This window comes from Bos javanicus, chromosome 13 (genome assembly GCF_032452875.1).
Source record: "Bos javanicus breed banteng chromosome 13, ARS-OSU_banteng_1.0, whole genome shotgun sequence".
Taxonomy (NCBI): domain Eukaryota; kingdom Metazoa; phylum Chordata; class Mammalia; order Artiodactyla; family Bovidae; genus Bos; species Bos javanicus.
Window position 1 is genome coordinate 17,414,948 of NC_083880.1, and position 27,893 is coordinate 17,442,840.

General features: G+C 44.8%; 1 protein-coding gene across 1 annotated transcript in view; it reads right to left on the bottom strand.

Moving 5' to 3' along the window:
* Nucleotides 1–27,893, bottom strand: part of LOC133258884 (uncharacterized) — a 107,588-nt gene that overhangs the window by 59,814 nt on the left and 19,881 nt on the right. Inside the window, exons 2-3 of the mRNA XM_061435568.1 lie at nucleotides 25,585–26,534; nucleotides 21,257–21,329 (exon numbers count right to left, since the gene is read on the bottom strand). Of these exons, the coding sequence (XP_061291552.1) occupies nucleotides 21,268–21,329; nucleotides 25,585–26,534 (1,012 nt within the window). The 3' untranslated portion in view covers nucleotides 21,257–21,267. The remainder of the gene's footprint in view (nucleotides 1–21,256; nucleotides 21,330–25,584; nucleotides 26,535–27,893) is intronic.

Sequence of the window (27,893 nt, forward strand, 5' to 3'; positions counted from 1 at the left end):
ACCTAAATGTCCATCAACAGATGAATGGATAAAGAAGTTGTATATTATTCAGCTCTAAAAAGGAATGCATTTGAATCCATTTTAATTGACTTGATTTACTTTTGGAAAGTGTCTTAAAATTACAGAAAAGTTCCCCATAGATAAATAAGATTTGCTGAAGACTTTCCACCTTTTCTTTACCTATCAACCTACCTATTGTTGTTTGATTTTTGGAAAAAGTCTTAAAATTAGGGAAAAGTTCAAAGCACCAGACATTTTCACAAAACTGCCCTATCTCCCATATATCCTCCTAAAGTACCATTTATCTTTCCAAAATGTTATTTGTTCTCCCATAAGTGCCCCTCCCCACCAAGTCACCTGTTTTTCGGAAGATGCCTTTATCTCCTACTCCCTGTCATTTATTAAGTAGTATATCAACTCCCAGTTGTAGCCTCCCCTTCAAGTCACATTTCTGTGTGAAGCTTTGCATGTTGTTATTATAGACCACTCGATCAGTTGTGTCCAACTCTTTGTGACCTCATGGACTGCAACACGCCAGGATTCCCTGTCTGTCACCATCTCCCAGAGTTTGCTCATATTCATGTCCATTGAGTCGAAGATGCCATCTAACCATCTCATTCTTTGTCGCCCACTTTTCCTCCGGCCCTCAATCTTTCCCAGCATCAGAGTCTTTTCCAATAAGTTGGCTCTTTACATCAGGTGGCCAAAGTATTGGAGCTTTAGCATCAGTCCTTCCAATGAACATATTCAGGGTTGGTTTCTTTTAAGATGGACTGGTTTGTTCTCCTTGCTGTCCAAGGGACTCTCAAGAGTCTTCTCCAGCACCACAGTTTGAAAGCATGAATTCTTCGGTGCTCAGCCTTATGGTCCAAATGTCACATGTGTACATGACTGCTAGAAAGCCATTAACTGTTTTTTCTCATGGTTATCTGCTTTTAACATTTAATTTGCAGATTCCCAAACACTGAACCTAAGCAGGTGGAGGAAGTGTTTTCCTCCACAATTCCAAGAGCTGACAAGTTACTAATGCTCACTTAATCCTGATCCCCCTTTCCCTCTGTCCTCTCAGTGTCTGACTGGGCAGAACTCCAGTTTCATGTGAGACTGCTGAGCCTTCTCCCGCCTCACTCCACGCGTCTCAGTGCTGCACTGCCCAGTGACCCTGCCACTTTATTTCCTTAATTTGTATCTTCTGATGATGATTTCAGGTCTTCTTTCTATAAATTTCTCACCCTGCTGTTCCCCTCACTCAACCCAGACAATCTTAGGTCCCACAACAAACTTCTTGAAAGGTTTGCCTGTATCTCTAGCAACTCTAGACTGTCATCCCTCTCTTTCCCTCAAAACTGCTCCCAAACCACTGATGACTTGCACGTCGCTGAATCAAAGCCACACCTTTCCAGTCCTTGTTTGTCTGAATTTCTCCTTCCTCTTGGCATTCACTGTCACTCACTTCTTTGAGACACTCTCTTTTGGCTGGGCTTTCAGTATTCATTCCTTTTATCCTGAAGGCAGGAACAGGTTATTGCGATCAGACACACAGTTCTTACTAAATATCTCACAGGAAACATCCAGGCGTTGCCCCCTCGCCCAGGACTGCACCTGGGGCCGTGTGCTGAGAGCAGGTCAGGTGTTCCACACCAGCAGGTGCAGGATGGCAGGAAACCTTGTCCCTGCTGCTGAGAAGGGCCTTCTCCTCTCCTGGGAAGGAGCTCCTCCTTACTCTGGCCTTTGATATGTAAGTAAAGCTGTTACCCACCCGAAAAGGGTCATCTGCCAAGTGTCGCTCTGCCAATGGAATTAGTTGTGTTGAGGCGCAAAGGAACTGAAAGGTGGGCGCCCCGCTGTGCAGCCCAGGCTCTCCAATAGGCCATGGGCGGGGCTGCTCCACAGGGCTCTGGTCAGCAGGGCGGGGGTGGAGTTGGAGGGCTCTGGGAGCAGATACAGGCGCAGCTGCTCCAGGTAATGGGGCTCACAGGGCTCATTGCCATCTTGCATTAAGGTGTCCTGTGCAGCGTCTATGCACACGGCCCCCCTACCCCAAGCAGAAGCCACGTCCAAGCAGGTTCACACCAGGAACTGCGGTTTGAAAGGCTGGGAGCAAGGCCTCTGCAGGTATCACCTTGTGAGCAAGAGAAACCAGACTAAGCATAAGGGAAAGGAGGTTAGTATTTTTATTCCTAAATTGTTTTTTTTCTTTCCTTTTTTTTTTTTTTTTTTTTTAACCTGGTAACTGTTCATAGGCTTTGCTGGTAACAAAATCTCTCAAGGAGCCAGATCTTGGCCTCATCTCTCCTTGAAATATAAATTCTCAATGAGACAGAGCGCCTTCGGGGGACCTACCCTGAGCTATAATATTTAGTCTCCTTGAGGAGATGAGACTATGAATCCTTAGGTTGGAGCAATTAATTAGATGACTGGCTGGAGGTGTGAGAGACAAAGAGCCTCTGAGAAACCCCAGGGAAGCTTATTTCCCCACAGTTTCCCCACTTGTTCTTAAAGAGTTTTAGGCCGCAATTCAGCCACTGTAACCAGTCCAAGGAAACTTGAAGTTGATAGGCACCAAATCCTTTTGGCTTGTCTTAGGCAACATTTAATCAGCAAGACCCTTACCTAGCAAAAGAAATTGGTCTCAGCCGAAGTCCCCCAAGACTTAGATTCAGGCATCTAAGCAAGTCCCCCCCAAACTTTCGGGACTATTTTGGGAAGCAGGTGGCTTCCTCCTCGGGTTTCCGTATTAACCTTTTCTACCTAATCCAGGGTATTGTAGGGAAGCAAAATTTGTCACCCCAAAATGTGTCTCTTTGTCAAGAGGATGACGTTAGGCAGAGTACTTTTAAGAAAGAAGAGACTCAAAGTCTTTCTTTTGACTACCTTCTTAACTGTTGAATAGTTTAGATAAAGGGGCTGGCCCAGGAAGAGAGCTACCAGAGATACCAAGAAAAAAATGTGGGCCAGGTGTGGTCAGGGGAACTCCAAATATTTACAGAGAGTTCCAAACACTTGCTTTTCCATCTCCGTGTGAATCACCTTCCTCCACTTTGTATTCCCAAACCACTACCCACAACATCCTCCTTTGTCTCTAGCTGAAGATGGCATTTAAGGTGAGGGTTTCAACCATTCTGATGAGTTACTCAGGTTTTCTGGGACTCACCCATATGTACAGAAGTATACATGTTGTTAACCTCTTATTTGCTTTTCTTCCTGTTAATCTGTCTCATGTTAAGTTGATTCTCAATCCACCAGATGAATCTAGAAGGGTAAAGTTTTTCCTCTCCTCAACAGCACACACCTGAGTACAGGGAGCTATGCTAATTTACAACTGGCATAGGCTTTGCCTCGTCTGCAAGGAAGAGATCTCTGGCAAACTGTGATCCATACAGCAGCACCAGCCAGTGAGCTGATGCTCACCTGAAGGCCTTAGACATAGGTAGGGTCACTGTGTTACCCAGCTGCATCGCTTCCCGCCAGATAGGCTGATAAATCAGGAGATGAGTTGTTGGGGCAAGCAATAGCAACTTTGTTTGGAAAGCTGGTAGATCAAGGTAAAATGGTGGACTCATGTCCCCAAGATCCATTTTGGCTGAGTTAGAATTCAGGCTTGTTTTACACTAAAAGGAGAAAGAGTAAAGCCAAACCCTTCCTGGTTCCCATCAGCCTCTGAAGGGGTTGTGTTAATTCCCTTCCAGCAGTCATTGACAGCTGGGCTTGGTCAGGATGTTTCCTTGGAGCTAAATACAGGTATTTTATCTTAATGCTCATTATGTGGGAAGCAGGGCTCCCAGTGCTGAGCCACTATGTATAATTTAAGCTTACAGACAACATCCTTTTAGTGCTGCACTTGTAACAGAATACAAAAGGGTCTTCCCTATTACGGTTGTTCACTTCAGCAGAAGTCAGAGACAGATTTCATAGTGCCATTCGTTGAATAAAAATGATGGAGTCAGTAATTCTCCCTAATTTGAGCAAACTCCATGAGATAGTGATGGACAGGAAAGCCTGGTGTGCTACAGTCCATGGGGTTACAAAGAGGTGGACGTGACTTAGTGACTGAACGACAACAATGCTCCCTAAAGAGCTCTCTGAAACAGAGAGGGGAGGCCATTAGGGAGTGTGGCATATGCACGTTTCAGCCTAGAGGCAACCTGAGCTTCAGATCATTTCTTTTCCATTTTGAAGTCCTCCAGAACATCTGCCAGAAATTCAAGCTACTTCTTGGACCATGCCTGCCCTGTATACCTTGTGCTTCTGTGAGGCCAAATATTTCCTGACTCGCATGAGGGTCAGTCACAGTTCTCATCGGGCAGTTTTTGACAACCTGTGGCTTTTTGTCTTCATAAGCCCTCGCCTCTCTTTCTCAGAAGACTTTCAGTTTAACCTGAATCACTCGTTCTTGAATTGTACTTTTTCCCCTTTCAGTTACAGATTTAAATACTAATCATATCTGAAATATATCTTCACAAAAACATCTAAACTGACCAAACAGCTGGGATCATAAGCGAACCAAATCGACACATAAATGAACCCTCACACTAGACAGTTGTTTTAACTATCAGTTTTAAGGAGAATATTGAAATCATCTAGTATTTCTCCAGTTCCTGGCTAGGTTTTATGGAGAACCTAGAACACAACCTATACATTGCCTCCTGTCCTCCTGCAGGAGTTGGATAGATTTTGTTACCCAACCAAACCTGAATCCATTTGCCCAATGCACAGTCAAACCAATCTGCTGACACCAGATGTGATGAAGGAAATTGTGGTGTTTATTCCAAGGTGCCCATTGTGAGGCCAGGCAAGAACAGAGGGCTCCTTCTCCAAAGACACAAACTCTCTGATGGCTTCCAGGGAAGGGTTTTATTGTTGCTGTTGATGTTGTTTTTAACGTCAGGAGTTTATTGTTAAAGCAAAGCAAGCTTCAAAATGTTGCACAGCGTATTTCCGGTAGGGAGAAATAGCTAGATATAGACACACACAAACTCACACACAGGAGTAGGTATACAGATAGCAGTGTAGAAATATATGTCCCCACCGTTAATGTTTTCTTTCCAAGGAGGGTAGGCTGGTTTATGAGAGAATTAACAAAATCTTAAACCTTTCCCGATAGTTAGAATATTTTCAAAAAAATAAATGCACTTCTTGGTAAAGTAGAATGAAGAAAAATATGTGACTTAGGTTTGCTAAGGACAAAACCCATTTTTTCAAAAAACTTATTTTATATTGGAGCAGAGCCGATGAAGAAAAGGGTGATAGTTTCAGGGGCACAGACAGTGACTCCACCATATATATACATGTATCTATTCTCCCCCAAATTCAGGGAAGGGTTCTGAAATGCAACGTTTGGGGTCTGGATGTGAGGTGCTGATGGCTGGTGTACCTCTTTCTGGATTGGTTGGTGGTAGCTAACTGGGTGGTTTCAGGAATCAGTATCATCAGCCATGACCAAGTTTCAACTGGTCTGGGGTAAGCATAGGTGTAGACAGCATGCAGTTAACTTCTTCCACCTGGGGCCGGTGTCAGTATCTGCAGAAGAACTCATGGATATGGCTCCGAAAGTTCTCTGCAGCTCTTGAGGAAGAGTTAAAGGTCCTTGAGTTTGTTTGAAGGTTTAACTATTGTTATTTTGTCTTGCTCAACTGTTTTCATTTGTCTCAGCATCTTCTCACTTCTCTAATTACATTTGCTCTTTGGGACTCTGGCAAAGCCTTGGAGGCTAAAGCTTTTCTACAAACTAGTGGGAGGGTATATGGGGAGGTCCCTATAGGGTCCAACTCCATTCTCATTAGTTCTTCTTTTTAGTGTGTCCCCCTTTATTTTTAATAGGTTCAAGAGGCAGAGGGAAGATTCCTAGTTAGGAGCTTTTCTTTCGTAACTCGCCTAGGCTGAGAAGTCTACAAAAATCTCTCTTCTAAAGGGGGAGGGACAAATTAGGAGTACGGCATTAACAGATTCAAACTACTAGGTATAAAATGATAAGCAATGAGGCTATACTGTATAGTACAGGGAGTTATAGCCATATCTTGTAATAAACTGTATTGGAGTAAAATCTGCAAAAATACTGAATCACTATGCTGGAGAACTGACACTAACACAATATTTTAAACCAACTATAGTTCAATTTTAAAATTAAAAAAAAAAACATAATTTACATATTGAAAAAAATTTATTTCTTGAAATAATCTGTGTGTCATATTCCCCCGTCTCAGATATTCAATGCGTATCATGTCCTTCAAAAGTCGCACAACCAAAACCAACCAATTTCAGAGTCTAGTCTCTGTGCTGGATGTTAGAGATGCAAAAACAAACAAAATGTGGCTTCTCCTTTCTTGTTGGTTGTTACTGGTTGTCACTGGGCCATGATCTTAGTTTTTTGAATGTTGAACTTTAAGTCAACTTTTTCACTCTCCTCTTTCACTTTCATCAAGAGGCTCATTAGTTTTTCACTTCTGCCATAAGGGTGGTGTCATCTGCGTATCTGAGGTTACTGATATTTCTCACTGCAATCCTGATTCCAACGTGTGCTTCCTCCAGTCTGGCATTTTGCATGATGTACTCTGCATGTAAGTTCAATAAGTAGGGTGACAATATACAGCCTTGATGGACTCCTTTCCCAATTTGGAACATGGAGGTGCTTGCATCTTTCTGAAGTCTGGTTTTCTCTGGATATATGCCCAGGAGTGGGATTGCTGAATCATATGATGGCAAGTCTATATTTAGTTTTTAAAGAAATTTCCATAGAGTTCTCCACAGTGGGTGTACCCTAGTTACATTCCATAAGCTGTGTAGGAGGGTTCCCTTTTCTCCACACTCTCTCCAGCATTTATTATTTGTAGGTTTTTTGATGGTGGCTATTCTGATTGGTGTGAAATGATACCTCATCGTAGTATTTCTGCATTTCTCTAATTATTAGTGATGTGGAGCATCCTTTATGAGCATCCTTTCATGTGCTTTTTGATCATCTGTCAGTATTCTATAGAGAAAAGTCCACTTAGATCTTACATTCATTTATTGATTGGGTTGTTTGTATTTTGATATTTAGCTCCTTGAGCTGTTTGAATATTTTGGAGATTAATCCTTTGTCATTTGCATCATTTCAGAATATTGTCCCCCATTCTGTGGGTTTTCTTCTGTCTTGTTTATGATTACCTGTGTTGTGCAGAAGCAAAGTTTAATTGGATCCCATTGGCTTATTTTTGTTTTTATTTTCATTATTCTAAGAGGTGAGTGAAAAAACATACTGCTGTGATTTATGTCAGAGAGTACTCTGCCTATGTTCTCCTCTAAGAGTTTTGTGGGGTCTGTTCTTATATTTCAGCTCAGTTCAGTTCTGTTCAGTCGCTCAGTCGTGTCTGACTCTTTGCGACCCCATGAATCCCAGCACGCCAGGCCTCCCTGTCCATCACCAACTCCCAGAGTTCACTCAAACTCATGTCCATCGAGTCCATGATGCCATCCAGCCATCTCATCCTCAGTCGTCCCCTTCTCCTCCTGCCCCCAATCCGTCTCAGCATCAGAGTCTTTTCCAATGAGTCAACTCTTCGCATGAGGTGGCCAAAGTACTGGAGTTTCAGCTTTAGCATCATTCCTTCCAAAGAAATCCCAGGGCTGATCTGTTTCAGAATGGACTGGTTGGATCTCCTTGCAGTCGAAGGGACTCTCAAGAGTCTTCTCCAACACCACAGTTCAAAAGCATCAATTCTTCGGCACTCAGCTTTCTTCACAGTCCAATTCTCACATCCATACATGACCACTGGAAAAACCATAGCCTTGACTATATGGACCTTTGTTGGCAAAGTAATGTCTCTGCTTTTGAATATGCTATCTAGGTTGGTCATAACTTTTCTTCCAAGGAGTAAGCATCTTTTAATTTCATGGCTGCAGTCACCATCTGCAGTGATTTTGGAGCTCAGAAAAATAAAGTCTGACACTGTTTCCCCATCTATTTCCCATGAAGTGATGGGACCAGATGCCATGATCTTTGTTTTCTGAATGTTGAGCTTTAAGCCAACTTTTTCACTCTCCTCTTTCACTTTCATCAAGAGGCTTTTTAGTTCTTCTTCACTTTCTGCCATAAGGGTGGTATCATCTGCATATTGAAGTTATTGATATTTCTCTTGGCAATCTTGATTCCAGCTTGTGCTTCTTCCAGCCCAGCGTTTCTCATGATGTACTCTGCATATAAGTTAAATAAGCAGGGTGACAATATACAGCCTTGACGTACTCATTTCCTATTTGGAACCAGTCTGTTGTTCCATGTCCAGTTCTAATTGTTGTTTCCTGACCTGCATATAGGTTTCTCAAGAGGCAGGTCAGGTGGTCTGGTATTCCCATTTCTTTCAGAATTTTCCACAGTTTATTGTGATCCACACAGTCAAAGGCTTTGGCATAGTCAATAAAGCAGAAATAGATGTTTTCCTGGAACTCTCTTGATTTTTCGATGATCCAGTGGATGTTGGCAATTTGATCTCTGGTTCCTCCGCCTTTTCTAAGGTCTTTAATTTCTTTTGAGATTATTTTTGTGTATGTTAGGGAGTATGGTAATTTCATTCTTATGCTTGTAGCTGTCCATTTTTATCAGCACTACTTATTTAAGAGGCTGTCTTTTCTCCATTGTATAGTCTTGCCTCCTTTGTCCTACATCACTTGACCGTAGGTGCATTGGTTTCTCTCTGGACTTTGTATCTTGTTTCATTGCTCTATTCAATATATTTCTGTTTCTGTGCCAGAACCCGTGTCTTGATTACTTTAGCTTGTAACTAACACAGCCTTGTCTAACTCAATGAAACTAAGCCATGCCGCGTGGGGTCGACAGAGGATGAGATGGCTGGATGGCATCACTGACTTGATGGACATGAGTTTGGGTAAACTCTGGGAGTTGGTGATGGCCAGGGAGGCCTGGCGTGCTGTGATTCATGGGGTTGCAAAGAGTCGGACATGACTGAGTGACTGAACTGAACTGACTGGTAGTCTGAGGTCAGGGAACCTGATTCTGTCAGCTCTTGCTTTTCTTTCTCAAGATTGCTTGGCTATTTGGGGTCTTTTTTTCCCATTCACACTGTAAAATTTTTTGTTCTAGTTATGTGAAAAACACCATTGGAAAGGTGAGGCATTCAATCTGCAGATTGCTTTGGGCAGTATAGTTATTTTGACAGCAAATTTGTTCAAGGTGGTTTTAGGTGGTTCTAGGAAAGGCCAGCATCTTAAAGCATTCAGATGGTCTGCTGTGACCCTTCCTTTTGCTACATTTTTGTGTGATGTGGGTCAAAATGAGAAGCAGACAGGAAAATAGTTGCCTTTCCTGGCATGTGGTAACATTGTGGAATATGAAAATGTGAGTCAAATACAGAGACAGCCCAGTCAAACAGCACCTAAACACAGAGCTGATGTGGGCACTTGTGGGTGTGTACTTGTGCTTCTGAGAAACATTATACAAGTAAGGAATGGAAGTAATGAAACATAGTTCAGAAAAAAAGTTAAAGTGAAAATATTGTAGACAAACCTATAAAAGAATAAAAATTTGGAGACAAAAGAGAAAGGAGAGCTCAAGGGAACAAGAGACCAGGGAACATGGATTAAAGTACTGACAGGGAACTCCAGGAGATAAGATCCTATTCGTCTATTTCTTGTAGTTCTAATAATACTAATTGAATTTCAGATGAATATCATACAAGTAGAGGACAAGAAAAAATACACCAAGTCACCTGGAATCAATTCAATGGAATTCTTTATTGCATGGGACTCTATTTACGTTATATATATTTTACATATCACTTACCTACTGTATTTTATATATGTTTATTTTTAATATGTATATATAAATGACAATGTCGAGTGCTAACTTTTGAATTTTCAGTGATACCAAAGAGAGAGTTGCAGGAATTTAGGAGAAGTTGCATAAATGTGAGCTAGAGTGGTCGGGAGAGAAGGACAGGTCTGGAAGGGGCTGGGACCTGGCCTGGGCCCTGACTGATGGGGAGTGAACAGGATATTTGAGGTGAACAGAATTTGCTTCCTATGATAGTTGTTAAGCAAGGAAATTATGAACATCCATAAACCTACAGTAAAGATGCAGAGTGGCAAAGCATGGCCGGCGATTAAAAGAATAATCTTGTTGATAACCTTCAGAGGAGTTATAAAGGATGAGAAGCCTGAAGTTCCAGACTCAGCAATGTCATCTCCTTGTTTTTTCAGTGTTCTGGTGCCAATTGTGCCATTTTTTTAAAAGAACAATTAACAAGTTGGTAAATGGTAGGAAAGCTTGACATGACATATTTATTATGTATATAACGTGTTCTCCACAGATCCATATTTATTTCGTCCAGCTGCTTTTAAAAGTTAAAACTGTCTACACATGAACGGCGTAGAGAGTTAACATCTTCAGAAGAGGATCAGGACAATTTGAAACCAAAGGAGGAAGATTAGTCTAATTAAAAGTTAGATTAATAAAGAGAGTTGTATTCCTCAAGTTTTATGCTTTCAGTTCAGTTCAGTCACTCAGTCGTGTCTGACTCTTTGCGACCCCATGAATCCCAGCACGCCAGGCCTCCCTGTACATCACCAATTCCCGGAGTTCACTCAGACTCACGTCCATCGAGTCAGTGATGCCATCCAGCCATCTCATCCTCTGTCGTCCCCTTCTCCTCTTGCCCCCAATCCCTCCCAGCATCAGAGATTTTTCCAATGAGTCAACTCTTCGCATGAGGTGGCCAAAGTACTGGAGTTTCAGCTTTAGCATCATTCCTTCCAAAGAAATCCCAGGGCTGATCTGTTTCAGAATGGACTGGTTGGATCTCCTTGCAGTCGAAGGGACTCTCAAGAGTCTTCTCCAACACCACAGTTCAAAAGCATCAATTCTTCAGCGCTCAGCTTTCTTCACAGTCCAACTGTCACATCCATACATGAACACTGGAAAAACCATAGCCTTGACTATATGGACCTTTGTTGGCAAAGTAATGTCTCTGCTTTTGAATATGCTATCTAGGTTGGTCATAACTTTCCTTCCAAGGAGTAAGCGTCTTTTAATTTCATGGCTGCAGTCACCATCTGCAGTGATTTTGGAGCTCAGAAAAATAAAGTCTGACACTGTTTCCCCATCTATTTCCCATGAAGTGATGGGACCAGATGCCATGATCTTCGTTTTCTGAATGTTGAACTTTAAGCCAACTTTTTCACTCTCCTCTTTCACTTTCAGCAAGAGGCTTTTTAGTTCCTCTTCACTTTCTGCCATAAGGGTGGTGTCATCTGCATATCTGAGGTTATTGATATTTCTCCTAGCAATCTTGATTCTAGCTTGTGCTTCTTCCAGCCCAGCGTTTCTCATGATGTACTCTGCATATGAGGTAAATAAGCAGGGTGACAATATACAGCCTTGATGTACTCCTTTTCCTATTTGGAACCAGTCTGTTGCTCCAAGTCCAGTTCTAACTGTTGCTTCCTGACCTGCATATAGATTTCTCAAGATAGAGGTCAGATGGTCTGGTATTCCCATCTCTTTCAGAATTTTCCACAGTTTATTGTGACCCACACAGTTAAAGGCTTTGGCATAGTCAATAAAGCAGAAATAGATGTTTTTCTGGAACTCTCTTGCTTTTTCCATGATCCAGCAGATGTTGGCAATTTGATCTCTGGTTCCTCTGCCTTTTCTAAAACCAGCTTGAACATCAGGAAGTTCACGGTTCACATATTGCTGAAGCCTGGCTTGGAGAATTTTGAGCATTACTTTACTAGCGTGTGAGATGAGTGCAATTGTGCGGTAGTTTGAGCATTTTTTGGCATTGCCTTTCTTTGGGATTGGAATGAAAACTGACCTTTTCCAGTCCTGTGGCCACTGCTGAGTTTTCCAAATTTGCTGGCATATTGAGTGCAGCACTTTCACAGCATCATCTTTCAGGATCTGAAAGAGCTCAACTGGAATTCTATCACCTCCACTAGCTTTGTTCGTAGTGATGCTTTCTAAAGCCCACTTGACTTCATATTCCAGGATGTCTGACTCTAGGTCAATGATCACATCATCGTGATTATCTGGGTCGTGGGCAGCTGTGACCGGCGCACTTAAGCGCGGAGGGCTGCGACTGGCGCACTTAAGCATGGCTGAGAAGGAGCTACCCCACATCCGAGGTCAGGGGTAGAAGCCGGGAGGACCCCATGCCCGAAGGGCGGCAGCCAAGAGGAGTTACCCCACATCCGAGGTCAGGGGCAGCGGCCAAGAGTGCCAGGCTGTGACGGTGCAGGAACCGCCGAGAAGAGCTACCCAAATCCGAGGTCAGGGGTGGCAGCCAAGAGGAGCTACCCCGCGTCCGAGATCAGGGGTGGCAGCTGAGAGGAGCTACCCCATGCCTCCACGCCCGAGTCAGGGGCAGCAGCCCAGAGGAGCTACCCTACGCCCCACACCCGAGGCCAGAGGTGGCAGCCAGGAGGAGCTACCCCACACCTGAGGCCACGGGCAGCTGCCGGGAAAAGCAACCCCACGCCCGAGGCCAGGGGTGGCGGCCAGGAGGACCAACCCCATGTCCAAGGAGTGGTGGCTGCATGTGCAGGAGGGCCTAGAGGAGCTATCCCACGTTGAAGGTCAGGAAGGGCAGCGGTGAGGAGACACCCCTCTCCAAGGTAAGGAGCAGCGGCTGCACTTTGCTGGAACAGCTGTGAAGAGATACATGCCAAGGTACGAGAAACCCAAGTAAGACAGTAGGTGTTGCAAAAGGGCATCAGAGGGCAGACACACTGAAACCATACTCACAGGAAACTAGTCAATCTAATCACACTAGGACCACAGCCTTGTCTAATTCAATGAAACTAAGCCATGCCCATGGGGCAACCCAAGACGGGCGGGTCATGGTGGAGAGATCTGACAGAATGTGGTCCACTGGAGAAGGGAATGGCAAACCACTTCAGTATCCTTGCCTTGAGAACCCCATGAACAGTATGAAAAGGCAAAATGATAGGATACTGAAAGAGGAACTCCCCAGGTCAGTAGGTGCCCAATATGCTACTGGAGATCAGTGGAGAAATAACTCCATAAAGAATGAAGGGATGGAGCCAAAGCAAAAACAATATCCAGCTGTGGATGTGACTGGTGATAGAAGCAAGGTCCAATGCTACAAAGAGCAATATTGCATAGGAACCTGGAATGTCAGTTCCATGAATCAAGGCAAATTGGAAGTGGTTAAACAAGAGATGGCAAGCGTGAATTCTAGGAATTCAGCTACATTCTAGGAATCAGCAAACTAAAATGGACTGGAATGGGTGAATTTAACTCAGATGACCATTATATCTACTATTGCGGACAGGAATCCCTCAGAAGAAATGGAGTAGCCATCATGGTCAACAAAAGAGTCCGTAATGCAGTACTTGGATGCAATCTCAAAAACGACAGAATGATCTCTGTTCATTTCCAAGGCAAATAATTCAATATCACAGTAATCCAAGTCTATGTCCCAACCAGTAATGCTGAAGAAGCTGAAGCTGAATGGTTCTATGAAGACCTACAAGACCTTTTAGAACTAACACCCAAAAAAGATGTCCTTTTCATTATAGGGGACTGGAATGCAAAAGTAGGAAGTCAAGAAACACCTGGAGTAACAGGCAAATTTGGCCTTCGAATACGGAATGAAGCAGGGCAAAGACTAATAGAGTTTTGCCAAGAAAATACACTGGTCATAGCAAACACCCTCTTCCAACAACACAAGAGAAGACTCTACACATGGACATCACCAGATGGTCAACACCGAAATCAGATTGATTATTTCTTTGCAGCCAAAGATGGAGAAGCTCCATATAGTCAACAAAAACAAGACCAGGAGCTGACTGTGGCTCAGATCATGGACTCCTTATTACCAAATTCAGACTTAAATTGAATAAAGTAGGGAAAACCACTAGACCATTCAGGTATGACCTAAATCAAATCCCTTATGATTATACAGTGGAAGTGAGAAATAGATTTAAGAGCCTAGATCTGATAGATAGAGTGCCTGATGAACTATGGAATGAGGTTCGTGACACTGTACAGGAGACAGGGATCAAGACCATCCCCATGGAAAAGAAATGCAAAAAAGCAAAATGGCTGCCTGGGGAGGCCTTACAAATAGCTGTGAAAAGAAGAGAAGTGAAAAGCAAAGGAGAAAAGGAAAGATATAAGCATCTGAATGCAGAGTTCCAAAGAATAGCAAGAAGAGATAAGAAAGCCTTCCTCAGCGATCAATGCAAAGAAATAGAGGCAAACAACAGAATGGGAAAGACTAGAGATCTCTTCAAGAAAATTAGAGTTACCAAGGGAACATTTCATGCAAAGATGGGCTCGATAAAGGACAGAAATGGTATGGACCTAACAGAAGCAGAAGCTATTAAGAACAGGTGGCAAGAATACACAGAAGAACTGTACAAAAAATATTTCAGGAACCAGATAATCACAATGATGTAATTACTGACCTAGAGCTTAGACATATTATTTTTAGCTATATTTTACCTATCTCATTACATGAAAAAAATTCAAATCTCATTACATTGTTTTCTTTACTCAGCTCTTCTTCCCAGCATTGAAAACAAAATATTTAGGCCGATTTTGCCCAGGAGTTTTCACTGAGCATGTAGAGAAGGGGTGTTACTGCATCATGCCACACTTGGTGGCAAAGAAGATCTACTCTGCAAGCAGCCTATTTTTTTTTTCCCTTTGTAATCGATTTTCATTTTTTAACCTGTTTTATATTGTAGAATAGCCTATTAGCAATGTTGTGATAGTTTCAGGTGCACAGCTAAGGGACTCAGACATACGCATACCTGTACCTATTCTCTGGAGCACCATTTACAACAGCCAAGACATGGAAACAACCTAAATGTCTATCAACAGAGGAATGAATAAAGATGAGAACATGTACACAATGGAATATTATTCAGCCACTGCTGCTCCTGCTGCTAAGTCGCTTCAGTCGTATCCAACTCTGTGCGACCCCATAGACGGCAGCACACCAGGCTCTCCGTCCCTGGGATTCTCCAGGCAAGAACACTGGAGTGGGTTGCCATTTCCTTCTCCAATACTCAGCCACAATAAAGAGCAAATAATGCCATATGCAGCAACATGATGGACCTAGAGATAGTCATACTAAGTCAGAGAAAGACAAATACCATTATTGATATCATCCATATATAGAATCTCATCTAAAAAATGATACAAATGAACCTATCTACAAAATAGAAACAGACCCACAGATTTCAAAAACAAATTCAGGGTTACCAAAGGGGAAATGTGGTTCGGGAGGGATAATTAGGAGCTTGGGATTAACATCAGTTCAGTTCAGTTCAGTCGCTCAGTCGTGTCCGACTCTTTGCGACCCCATGAATCACAGCATGCCAGGCCTCCCTGTCCATCACCAACTCCCAGAGTTCAGACTCACATCCATCAAGTCGGTGATACCATCCAGCCATCTCATCCTCTGTTGTCCCCTTCTCCTCCTGCCCCCAATCCCTTCCAGCATCAGAGTCTTTTCCAATGAGTCAACTATTCACATGAGGTGGCCAATGTGGCTCAGATCATGAAATCCTTACTGCCAAATTCAGACTTAAATTGAAGAAAGTAGGGAAAACCACTAGACCATTCAGGTATGACCTATATCAAATCCCTTATGATTATACAGCGGAAGTGAGAAATAGATTTAAGGGCCTAGATCTGATAGATAGAGTGCCTGATGAACTATGGACGGAGGTACGTGACATTGTACAGGAGACAGGGATCAAGACCATCCCCATGGAAAAGAAATGCTAAAAAGCAAAATGGCCATCTGGGGAGGCCTTACAAATAGCTGTGAAAAGAAGAAAAGCAAAAAGCAAAGGAGAAACGGAAAGATATAAGCATCTGAATGCAGAGTTCCAAAGAATAGCAAGAAGAGATAAGAAAGCCTTCCTCAGCGATCAATGCAAAGAAATAGAGGCAAACAACAGAATGGGAAAGACTAGAGATCTCTTCAAGAAAATTAGAGATATCAAGGGAACATTTCATGCAAAGATGGGCTCGATAAAGGACAGAAATGGTATGGACTGAACAGAAGCAGAAGATATTAAGAAGAGGTGGCAAGAATACACAGAAGAAGTCTACAAAAAAGATGTTCATGACCAAGATAATCACGATGGTGTGATCACTGACCTAGAGCCAGACATCCTGGAATGTGAAGTCAAGTGGGCCTTAGAAAGCATCACTACGAACAAAGCTAGTGGAAGTGATGAAATTCCAGTGGAGCTCTTTCAAATCCTGAAAGATGATGCTGTGAAAGTGCTGCACTCAATATGCCAGCAAATTTGGAAAACTCAGCAGTGGCCACAGGACTGGAAAAGGTCAGTTTTCATTCCAATCCCAAAGAAAGGCAATGCCAAAGAATGCTCAAAATACTGCACAATTGCACTCATCTCACACACTAGTAAAGTAATGCCCCAAATTCTTCATCCTGGGGCCGGTAAATTAGGTCAGTGCAGAGAACAGTCATTAACACCATGGACAGCAGCAGGAAGATCCAGGAGTGTGAGCCCACCTTCCAGACCAACTGGCTGAAGGCCCAAGACAGCAGTGGCTCCAGGCAGTCGGTGTGGCAGCAGGGCCGCTGGGCCAGTTGGTTCTCAGACCACGATACCGGTGGAGGCAGTGGAGCCTCGGCCGCAACACGGGAGGGGGCTCTGCGCTCTGCCCCGCCGCCCAGCCATGCTCGGTTCCTGGTCTTGACCTGAAGCTGAGGGTGGCTCAAGATCTAGGCCAGGCCCTGCGGGGAGACAGATCTCTCTCTCCAAGTCAGGCCCCGACTCCAACCTGGTCCCCTGGGACTGGACACAGGCTCTTGCCCAGTCTCCTGCTCTGCCTCTGGTGCAGCCTTAAGGGATTAAGGCTCATTTCCAGGAATAAAGACCAGATTCTCAAACAGCACGGATCAGAAAAGAGCTGTTGGACACAGCACCCCTTTCCACCCACCCAACGGTTTTCTGGAGAAGTTCCAAGCGAGTCTGTTTGAAGCTAGGCTGCTCACACCTGAATGCTAGAGCGTCCTTGGCAATCACGTGGTAGCCTCAGTTCAGTTCAGGTCAGTCGCTCAGTCACGTCCGACTCTTTGAGACCCCAGGGACTGCAACATGCCAGGCCTCCCTGTCCTTCAAACTCCCTGAGCTTGCTCAAACTCATGTTCATCAAATCAGTGATGCCTTCCAACCATCTCATCCTCTGTTGTCCCCTTCTCCTCCCACCTTCAATCTTTCCCAGCATCAGGGTCTTTTCCAATGAGTCAGTTCTTCGCACCAGGTGGCCAAGGTATTGGGAGTTTCCACTTCAGCATCAGTCCTCCCAACGAATATTCAGGACTGATTTCCTTTAGGATGGACTGATTGGATCTCCTTGCAGTCCAAGGGACTCTTAAGAGTCTTCTCCAACACCACAGCTCAAAAGCATCAATTCCTTGGCTCTCCGTTTTCTTTATAGTCCAACTTTCACATCCATACATGACCACTGGAAAAACCATAGCTTTGACTAGAAGAACCTTTATCGGCAAAGTAATGTCTCTGCTTTTTAATATGCTCTCCAGGTTGGTCATAGATTTTCTTCCAAGGAGCAAGCATCTTTTAATTTCATGGCTGCAGTCACCATCTGCAGTGATTTTGGAGCCCAAGAAAATAAAGTCTCTCGTTTCCATTGTTGTCCCATATATTTGCCATAAAGTGATGGGACTACATGCCATGCTTTCACTAGCCCCAAATTTGTCCCTGGCACCCATCTTCTCAGGATTTAGTTAATACAAGAAGCACTTCTTAAAAGTGAATGAAATGAGTGCTTACGTGACTCAACAAAAGGCACAGATTTCCCCTGTGTTCTAAGTGGCAGATTTTACCTTTGAGGGGATCATCCAGAAGCATGGTTCTCAGGTAAGCATCTGGTGAACTGGTACATATCATTTAGTTATTCTTTACAGACATAACATTCTCCTTGTAAAAATTTCGAACTAAATGCATAAAATAAAAGTGGCAATAGAAGAACCCAAAGTGCAGTCCTAAAACTTCCTTCTATCATGTTCCTCTTCTTAATGGAACTGTTAAAAAGTGGGAGTTTATCTTTACAAACCGTTTTCTTTGCATTTGCAAGCAGGTCCAGATATATGCAAGTGTATCTTTTTCATAAATATTATTGCACTATCTGTGTATGTATCGAACCCAGGTTCCAGCCCTGGGTTGGGAAAATCCTCTGGATTGACTGACCTGAACTGAACTGAGTCCAGTATTCTGGACTGCAGAATTCCCTGGACTGTATAGTCCATGGGATGGCAAAGAGTCAGACAGGACTGAGCAAAAAAGAAAAACAAAGAAAAAAATCTCTGTATGCAGATTATATTTTTCACCAAATACACCGAAGGATCATACCATGTGACTGTATAGATTTATCTTATGCTTTTGAATTGCTTTATTTAGCCATAATGCTATTTAGAGATCTGTAGATTGTTATTACCTAACTAATTTGCCTAGGATCACACTCCATTGTTTTGTTTAGCCACGTGGCGCATTGCATTTTCCACACTGATTAATTTCCATTGTCTCCAAAAGACAAACTTTTGCCTCACTTTTTAGTGTTTCATGCTGGAATAAGAGATCAAATATCACGGTGCATAAGATTATGGCCTCACATCATGTTCTCATCCTACGAGTCCTCTTTCTATGGTATCAATACTTTCAAATCCTCATTCCCATAAAGGGAGCAAAGGACTCTAAAGTCAAATGCTCCTCCACTCGTCCAAGAAATGGTTCTTGATCTTCAACCATGTGCATGTTTGTACTTTAGGGTCCTTGACACAGAAAGGGAGAACATTTTGGTTTTCCCCTATAAAATATATGTCTCCTTAGATAGCAGACAAGCATCACCCTTTCCAATCAGATCTACAATTGTTTCCTGGGTGTGGTGTTTCAGTTTTGTACAATGAAGAGTTCTGGAGAAGGTGGTGGTGGTGATAGCTGTATGACACTATAAGTGTTTTGAATACACTCAGTGGTATGTGTGCTCTGTCACTAAGTCATGTCCAACTCTTTCTGACCCCATGGCCTGTAGCCTGCCAGGCTCCTCTGTCCATGGAATTCTCCAGGCAAGAGAACCGGGGGGGTTGCCAGTTCCTCCTCCAGGGGATCTTCCCGACCCAGGGAATGCACCTCCTGCACTGGCAGTCAGATTCTTCACCACTGAGCTACCTGGTGTGTACCTTTACCACAATTGAAAAAAAAAAAAAGGGAAAACAAAACAAAAGCAGATGTACAGAATTACTAAGTGTCTACTGTGGAGTTTTAAAAGGAAAGGATAAATAAAAAATGTATGTGCCTGCTCTAGGCCCTGAAAATAAGAGGCAAAATATATATCCCGTGTCTTCTAGATCTGTACCATGTAGAGACGTACATGGACCATGTACATAGATGTACCGTGTCTTCTAAATCTGTTCTAGATACTTCTGCCACTCTACAAACGTTAGATTTATTCTCCACACTGCTTACAATGTGGTCTTGATTATAATGAAATAGCACAAATAAAATACACCCAACTTAACATCAAAGTTCTTGATGAGTAATACAAGAACTTCCTTAAAAAAAGTCACATTTCCACAGGAACAATTAAATAAGAACAGATTTCTTCTGGCAAAGAATTTTAACCAGAAACTGGTAATAGTTACTGTCCTGCCCAGAACCAAACTAGGAGGCTAGGGCACAGAATTTGGATCCTGTATTTCCCTACGGTATGAATACAGGAAAATCAGTCCCTTACTGGACCAAAGCATATTCAGTCACCTCCTAAACAGGTGTGTAACCTGCTCTCCTTTCCTCTAGTCTGGTTCACCCCTCCTGTCACCTCCATGACCACCATGCTTCCTCTCAGTACCACCATCCACTATCCACACGGAGCAGGGGGTCCTCAGAACACAAACATGCCACCACCAGCCCCACATGCTCAGAAACCTCCCCCGGTGTTGCCCTTGGCCTGCTCACTAAGTTCCAGCCACACCAGCCTTTGGGAATGACCAGGTCCCTGGGCATCCCACCCTCTTTCAAGACTCAAGGCCTTTGCACATGCTGTTCCCTCCAAAGAATGCTCTCTGCCCACAGTTATTTCATCGCTAAAACCCACTTCTTCAAGCTCCAGCTGAAGAGTCTCTTCCTTGGAGAGAATTTCCAGGATTTCTCAACCTACCAATGTTTTCAGTGCATGACTCTCTCTCCCAGTGTGGTATTTTCCTTCACGGCAGGTACTCGGACCCGCGTTACCTGCATTTAACCTCTGCCTTCTGCATGACACTGTTTTGAGGGCCACGGGGGCAAACCTCTTGATTCTGCTGTTTACAACTGAAACACCAGAGCCCTTTATCAGCTCATAACTGCTGAGTGCATATCTGTCGCATGAACAAATGAAGGACTTGGGAACCTGAGTGCAGGACTTTCCATTTCCCTTACATTTACTGCAGACCTCTTGCAGATAAGTTTCTCGTTCACCAGTATCTATCCTTAAACACAGTCACTGCAAAGTGCTCCTACTGTTCTGTGTACTCCACACACCCTAACAACACGCTACTGATTTCTATGCCCAACTAACTGATGAAAACACTACCTAACAAGGCCAGGGACGAAATCTCAAGTTGCAGACAGACTTCTCTGCAGGAGAGCTCTCAATAACTCAATTTTCCTCCAGCAGTCAGTAGTCTTCTTCACCCAATCGCAGGTCCTCTGAAGTCTGTCATTCAGCTCAAATTCTCCTCTGTGCCAACTACCATGCTTGGCTCTAAACAGTCTGCAACTCCAGAACCCTCTAGCCTACCAAGCTGTAGTGTTCCGCAGCACGAGTTCCCAGCCAACTTCACTCGAGCTTTCGGAAGTCACTGCTACTCCTGCTAAATTTGCAAACTGCCTGTTCTCCCTTTAAACCCACTAAGGCCTCACCTGATGAAAACAAGTAGCGGAAGCAACACACTTCACTCATCAGGTCTGTTACTTGCTCCTGGGTCATCTCTTTTGCATCCACCCTAACTCCTTTCAAGTCACACCAGTCAGACAAGAAGCATTACCGAACAGCTACCATGTGCCAGCACTATTAGGTCCCCAGAGACATAACAACCATTAACACAAATCCTTCTGCTTCTGTATAGCTAGGGTATGATCAGGCTCACAGAGAATTAAAAAAAAAAAAAAAAAAAAAACCGTATCTAAAAACTAATGTTAAGATGATCTGACATCAGTATCATATTTCTTAAACTGTTTTACAAGATCAACTTACCAACTTACACATCAGGTAGGTTTTGCTCGTATAAAGCTTTCATCTCCTCCAGAACTTGCCTCAGTCCATCCTCCTGGAACATATAAAATTACACTCATTAATTCCCCCACCAAGTATGTAGCAATACTCTATGCTTATGTACCTTATGAAAAACCACTAGTCCTTCCACACCTACTAAGATGGCTATAATGACAAGTGTTGGAGAGGATGGGGAGAAACGGGAACCCTTTTCCAATGCAGGGAGGAATGCCAAATGGTACAGCCCTACAGAAAACAGCCTTGTGGGTCCACAAAAAGTCAAATTTCGAATTCCCATATTATCCAGCAATTCCTCTTCTAGGTATACACTCAAGAGAACTGAAAACCTATGTTCATACAAAGTATGTCTATTCAATGGAATATTACCCAGTCAAAAAAAAAAAGTGCTGATACATACACAACACGAACTTTGAAAACACTGCTTAGTGAAATAAGCCAGACACAAAAGGACAAATATTGTATGATGCCACTTATCTGAAATGTCTAGAATAGGAAAAGTCACAGAAACAAAGTAGATTAGAGGCTACCAGGCTGACAGGGGAGATGAGTGGGTAGTTACTGCTTAGAAGCTATAGAGTGTATCTGGGGGTATGAAAAAGCTTTGGAAACAGGGGTGATGGTTGCACAACAATGGGAATATAATTAATGCCACTGAAGTGGACCCAGAAGAATGGTTAGAAATGGCAACGTTTAAGTTTTGTATCGTTTACCACTATTAAAAAAAATAAAAAGGAATGAATTACTAACAAAATACACAATCAACATAGTCATGAGGGATACTCTTAAAGACAGTGTACTGAGAAGTCAGACAGAAAGGAGTACACACTGTATGCTTCTCACTGGCCCTGTACAGAAAAGTTTGCAATTGCTGGCATGCTGACTGCAGAAATACAATAAAAAAGACATATAATCTGTAGGGCAAAGAAAATCCTTGGCTGCCTAAGGCTGCAGATGGGAGGTGCCACAGAAGAGAACAGGGAATCCTTGGGATAGCAGAAATCTTGGTTGCGTTGCTGCTTACAAGGATTGTATACATTTGTCAAAACCCTATTAAAATGTGTATTGTGTTGTACATAAATTATACCTCAATAAAGCTAATGACAAAAAACCAATAGTCTACAGAAGTAATAACACATGACAAAAGCATGTAAATAACTTATTATTTATTGGAAAAGGATCTTAAAAGGTTACTACCAAAAAAACCAAAAACCTACACACTGCTAGGATAGAAAACAGAAAGGCCAAAGCAGTTTTTCTGCTACCTACTTTGGCAAATTTCTAAAAAAATTTCCCTTGGAAGGATAAAAATATTAGAATTATAAAATTCATAAATGCTACATTATGTCTGTCAACAAGCAACCCCTACACCTGAAACACTGTAAGTAAACTATATTTCAATTAAAATTTTTACCAAAGAAACCCCAATAATGCTATAACAATGAAACAAAAAAAAAATCTCAAAACAACGAGAAGCAACCCATCTACTGTTAGAGCCAAAATAAATGCTTTAGCACTACGGGTATAACAACAAACTTACACTATTTAATGCTGCTTGGATGTAAGAAATGATTTCTAATGAAAAATGAAAGAATGACTTCTACCTACTCTTTCATCAACTGGTTAAAAAGATATCATGGAAAAGTCTGATTTACTAGAATTCACTAAATATTCCTTTTATCACATATATTATTTTAAGGGACAGCTGAAGCTCTTGCACGATTAAGAGATCAGCAGGTAAGACAAGTATGAAATAAACTTGTAAAGATACAACTGAGTTTTCAGATTTAAATTTCTATTTATTTTTTTAAGACTTAAATTTTTAAAATTTACACTGGGAATTGCATCATTTTGTGCTCCCACCTCCAGCTGTAAGCCCCTGGGAACTCAAGATAATTTTCCTAAAGACTCAAACGATGATCAGTTCTGCAGATACAAAGTGCATCCTTCCAATTGGCCAAACACAGCACCTAACCATGAGGGATTCTGGAATGAAAAAGGCAGAGTCCCTGCCCTAAACCAGCTACCATCTGCCAGGGAGGAATGATTCTCAAAAGCATGTGTGCGTCCAGGGTGTGAGGGGTCAATCAGATCAAGACCAATTCTTAGTCTAACCCAGCTCAGCTGTCCCAATGGCCAGCCCCCAAAGGCAGCCAGGACTGCAAGAAAAGGTGCACCGACGCCCTCTAAGACCTAGAAAAGCCAGTGATTTTACACTTCTAAGTTCACCCCTGATTCCCCCCCTCCACCCTCCCGCTTCCCAAAGTGGGAAACCAACATTCAAGTCTGAGCGAAATAGACCGCTGGCCTCACACTCTGAAAAGCCAGCACCTGTGGGCACTGTCTGCGCCTTTGGGCTCCTTTCTTCCCACGTGGCCTAGTCTTTCCACCCTAGTGGGAACTTATTGGAAAGCCTCCACCCCTCTCAAACATCTGGCTTAAAACTCAGCATTCAAAAACTAAGATCACGGTATCCAGTCCCATTGCCTCATGGCAAATAGATGGGGAAAAAATGAAAACAGTGGCAGAATTTATTTTCTTGGGCTCCTAAATCATTGCGGATGGTGACTACAGCCATGAAGTTTAAAGACCCTGGCTCCTTGGAAGAAAAGCTATGACAAGCCTAGAGAGCGTTTTAAAAAGCAGAGATACCACTTTGCAGACAAAAGTCCCTATAGTCAAAGCTATGGTTTTTCCAGTAGTCGTGTACGGATATGAGAGTTTGACCATAAAGAAGGCTGAGCACCAAAGAATTGATGCTTTTGAACTGTAGTGTTAGAGAAGACTTGAGAGTCCCTTGGACAGCAAGGAAATCAATCCAGTCAATCCTAAAAGAAATCAACCCTGAATATCCCTTGGAAGGACCGATGTTGAAGCTGAAGCTCCAATACTTTGGCCACCTGATGTAAAGTCCTAACTCACTGGAAAAGAACATGATGCTGGGAAAGATTGAGGATATGACGAAGGAGAAGGGGGCTATACAGGGGGAGATGGTTGGATGACATCACTGACCCAATGCACATGAATTTGAATAAACTCAGGGAGACAGGGAAGGACAGGGAAGCCTGGCGTCGTGCCTCAGTACATGCGGTCATAAAGACTAGGGCATGACTTAGGGACTGAACAACAAAGGCCCCTCTGAGTACTACTTCTCCAGTGAACCTCCCACTGTGGTCTCCTAACTTTTTAGATAAGGTAACTGCCTGAAGTTGCAAGAATAACGGACTGGAACTGAAGAAAACTGTTCAAGTTGCGGCTCCGCTTCCAACAGCTACAAGTTCAGACATGTCCTTTAACTTGATCCTTAATTCCAGTGGCTCAGCTTCCCCATCTGTTAAATGGCCCAAGTATCAGACTAAGTGCTTTTGAATGTTCAAAACAAAACTCACCTTACCCAAAGGCTCTTCCTGCTGACCGCCAGATGTTTACTCTGCTGCCTGAAGAGAAGCCTCCAGAGAAGCGGTCCCTCCCCTCCCCTGCTACTCCTCTCACTTCCACCCCTGTCCTTGTACCTACAAGTCCTGTCGTCTCAGGACACGGTGTTCAGTGACCCCCGACCAGGCTGCTGACCACATCCATCTCTCCTGCTGTCTATTATACCCCACTCAGAACCAGTCTTTCTTCTATCCGATCCATTCCCCAAAGTTCTGCGTGGTGCTTTAGTCCCTAAATCGTGTACGACTCTTGCAATCCCATGGACTGTAGACTGCCAGGCTCCTCTGTCCACGGGATTCTCCAGGCAGGAATACTGGAGTGGGTTGCCATTTCCTTCTCCAGAGGATCTCCCCAACCCAAGAATCAAACCCAGGTCTCCTGCATTGCAGGCAGATTCTTTACCGACTGAGCTATGAGGGAAGCCCCTTAATTACTGGGGAAGCCCCTTAATTAGTGAAGTTAAAGACGCTCAGTCTGACTTTTTGCGAAGTCTGACTCTTTGCGAGAGTCCATGCCAGAATACGGGAGTGGGTAGCCTTTCCCTTCTCTAGGGGATCTTCCCAACCCAGCGATTGAACCGAGGTCTCCCCCACTGCAGGCAGATTCTTTACCAGATGAGCGCCTAGCGCTCTAACAGCTATCTACACACAGAGTAATCCCATCGCTCCTCTGAAATGCCTTGGGAGTGAAGAGCGAGCCTCCCGCCCCAGAGCCCCCTTGCTGCCCGCCCTTCCCCGGAGGGGAGGGGAGGGTGTTTGCATGGCCGGCTCCCCGGTGGGGCTACACTCACCGCAGCCCTCAGGGCGCGGCTCTAACGCCCGGGCTACCCCGTCCCCACTCCCCGGTGTAACTCGCACCTGAGCTCCAGCAGCCCGTCTCCGGGTCTCTCCGCGCGCCACCGGGGCGAGAGGCCCACCGCGCAGTCCGCGCACACAGAGGCTTCGAGGACGCGGGGCGGCGGGGGTCGCTGAGGAAGTGGCGGCGTCCCCGGCGCGCGGGAAGCCGCCGAAACCGACCTGCCCACAGCCACGGAGTGGAACCACAGGCACACCCGCCATCTCGCACGCGGTTGTGCAGCTCCAGAGCAGCGGCCCCGGGAGACGCCCGCCCGCCCCCGCCCTCACGGCGCCCCGCCTCAGGCAGCCTTCCCTCGGCCGCGCGGGGCAGCTCCCGGGCCGGCTCCACGGGCTTCTCGCAGAACACGGCGCGGGCGCCGGGCGGAGAGCTTAGGCCGGGCCTCTGCGAGGGTCGGCGGCGCGCAGGGGGCGTGTGAGCGGCCAGCACCCGCCCGTGCCTGGGGGCGGGGTTGTGTGGGCGGCGAGCCCGGCGGGCGCCTGCGCGGGGGGCGTGCGGCCGGGGAGCGCGGGCCGGCGTCGGGGGTTGTGAGAGCGGGAGCGCCGCACGCCGCACTGGGGTGAGGGCGGCGCGTGAGCGGCGAGCCGGGCCGTTGGGGAGCGGGGAGAGGGGTGCGTGTGAGCGGCGAGCCGGGCCGTTGGGGAGCGGGGAGAGGGGTGCGTGTGAGTGGGGAGCGTGAGCCGCTGAGCCCAGAGCGTGTGAGCGGGGAGCCAGTTCGTTGGGGAGCGGGGAGAGGGGTGCGTGAGAGCGGGGAGCGTGAGCCGAGAGCGTGTGAGCGGGGAGCCGGGCCGTTGGGGAGCGGGGGGAGGGGTGCGTGTAAGCGGGGAGCCAGGCCGGCGCCGCAGGGGTCGTGTGAGCCCTGTTGGTGGGAAAGGCGCGACGGCGCCCGGGGGCCCTGTGAACCGGGCACGGGGCCCTGTCAGTGGAAAACGCGCGCCGGCGCCCCGGGGCCCTGTGAGCCGAGGGGGCGGGCAGTCACCTTCTGGCCTGAGGGGCGAGCAGCTGGCAGTCGAACCCGGGCCCCCTCCGCGTGGGGCCGGCAAGGCGCCCGGAGAAAGCTGTGAGGCGCCAGCAGTGGGCTTGGCCAGTGCCTGCGTCCCGCCGCCACCGGGCTCCTAATTGTTTTTAATTTGAGGATAATGACAATATCCTGATTTTTCTACCCTACACTTTGGGTTCTGAAGTGACGTTTATCTAAAAATTGCTGTATTCCAGGTCAGTCTTACAGCCAAATGTTTGTGTCCCTTCCTTCCGTTCTCCCCTCGATTTTTATTGGAGTACAGTTGATTTACAATATTGTGTTAGTGTCAGGTGTGCCGCAGACTGAATCAGTTACGTGTATATATCAGCTCTTTAAAAAGCGTTTTTTCCGTATGGGCTCTTACAGAGTGTTGAGTTTCCTGTGCTGTACGGTTGGTCCTCATTAGTTATCTATTTCCTACACAATAGTGTGTAGTGTGTATGTGTCAGTCCCAGTCTCCCAACCAAATGTATGTTTCTTTGGTACATGTGCACCTGTAAAACTGCTAGAGAGCGTCAGAGAGCAACAGGCTGAATTGTTTTTTTTTTTACCACTTTGGCCTTGAAAAGAGAGTTCTTGAAACTTGAAAGTATTACTGCGTTTAAATTGTCAAGTTGATCTGCAAGGAACATTTCAAGAGCCTCAAAAGTATGGGGGATAGTGATAAATCTGTGGGCTTATGACAACAGCAGTTTGCTTTAGTGATGTTTTAACAAGGGCTTCCCTGGTCGCTCAGTTGGTAAAGCATCCGCCTGCAGTGCAGGAGACCCCGGTTCGATTCCTGAGTCAGGGAAGATCTGGAGAAGGGAAAGGCTACCCACTCCAGTATTCTGGCCTGGAGAGTTCCATGGACTGTACAGGGCATGGGGTGGCAAAGAGTCAGAGACAACTGAGCGACTTTTACTTTTATGCTAATAATACAAAGCATTTTGGATGTGCGGAGTACCTTTATGGCAGCCATACTTGAAGTAACGGAAAGTAAGGGTGCCCTGTTTGAAGGTGGCACCAATGGAAGGAGATAGGAAGGGCCTGCTCTCTTCGTTGCAGGCGGCTGCTACCTGGTGATCCAGCACCGTGCCTCAAGTCAGCATCCTGGTTCTGACACTTAGCAGCTGTGGGATCTTGGCAAAACCTGTCTTACCTGGATTACACGTGGGCAGTTTGTAAAAGTAGGATATTTTCTTAGAAAGGGTTTAGGAAATCTTCATGCAACTCAGTGTTCATTTTAACAGAGTATCTCTGAGAGCCTTCCACAGAAGTATGTGGATCATTTATCTGGAGCTGCTGGTC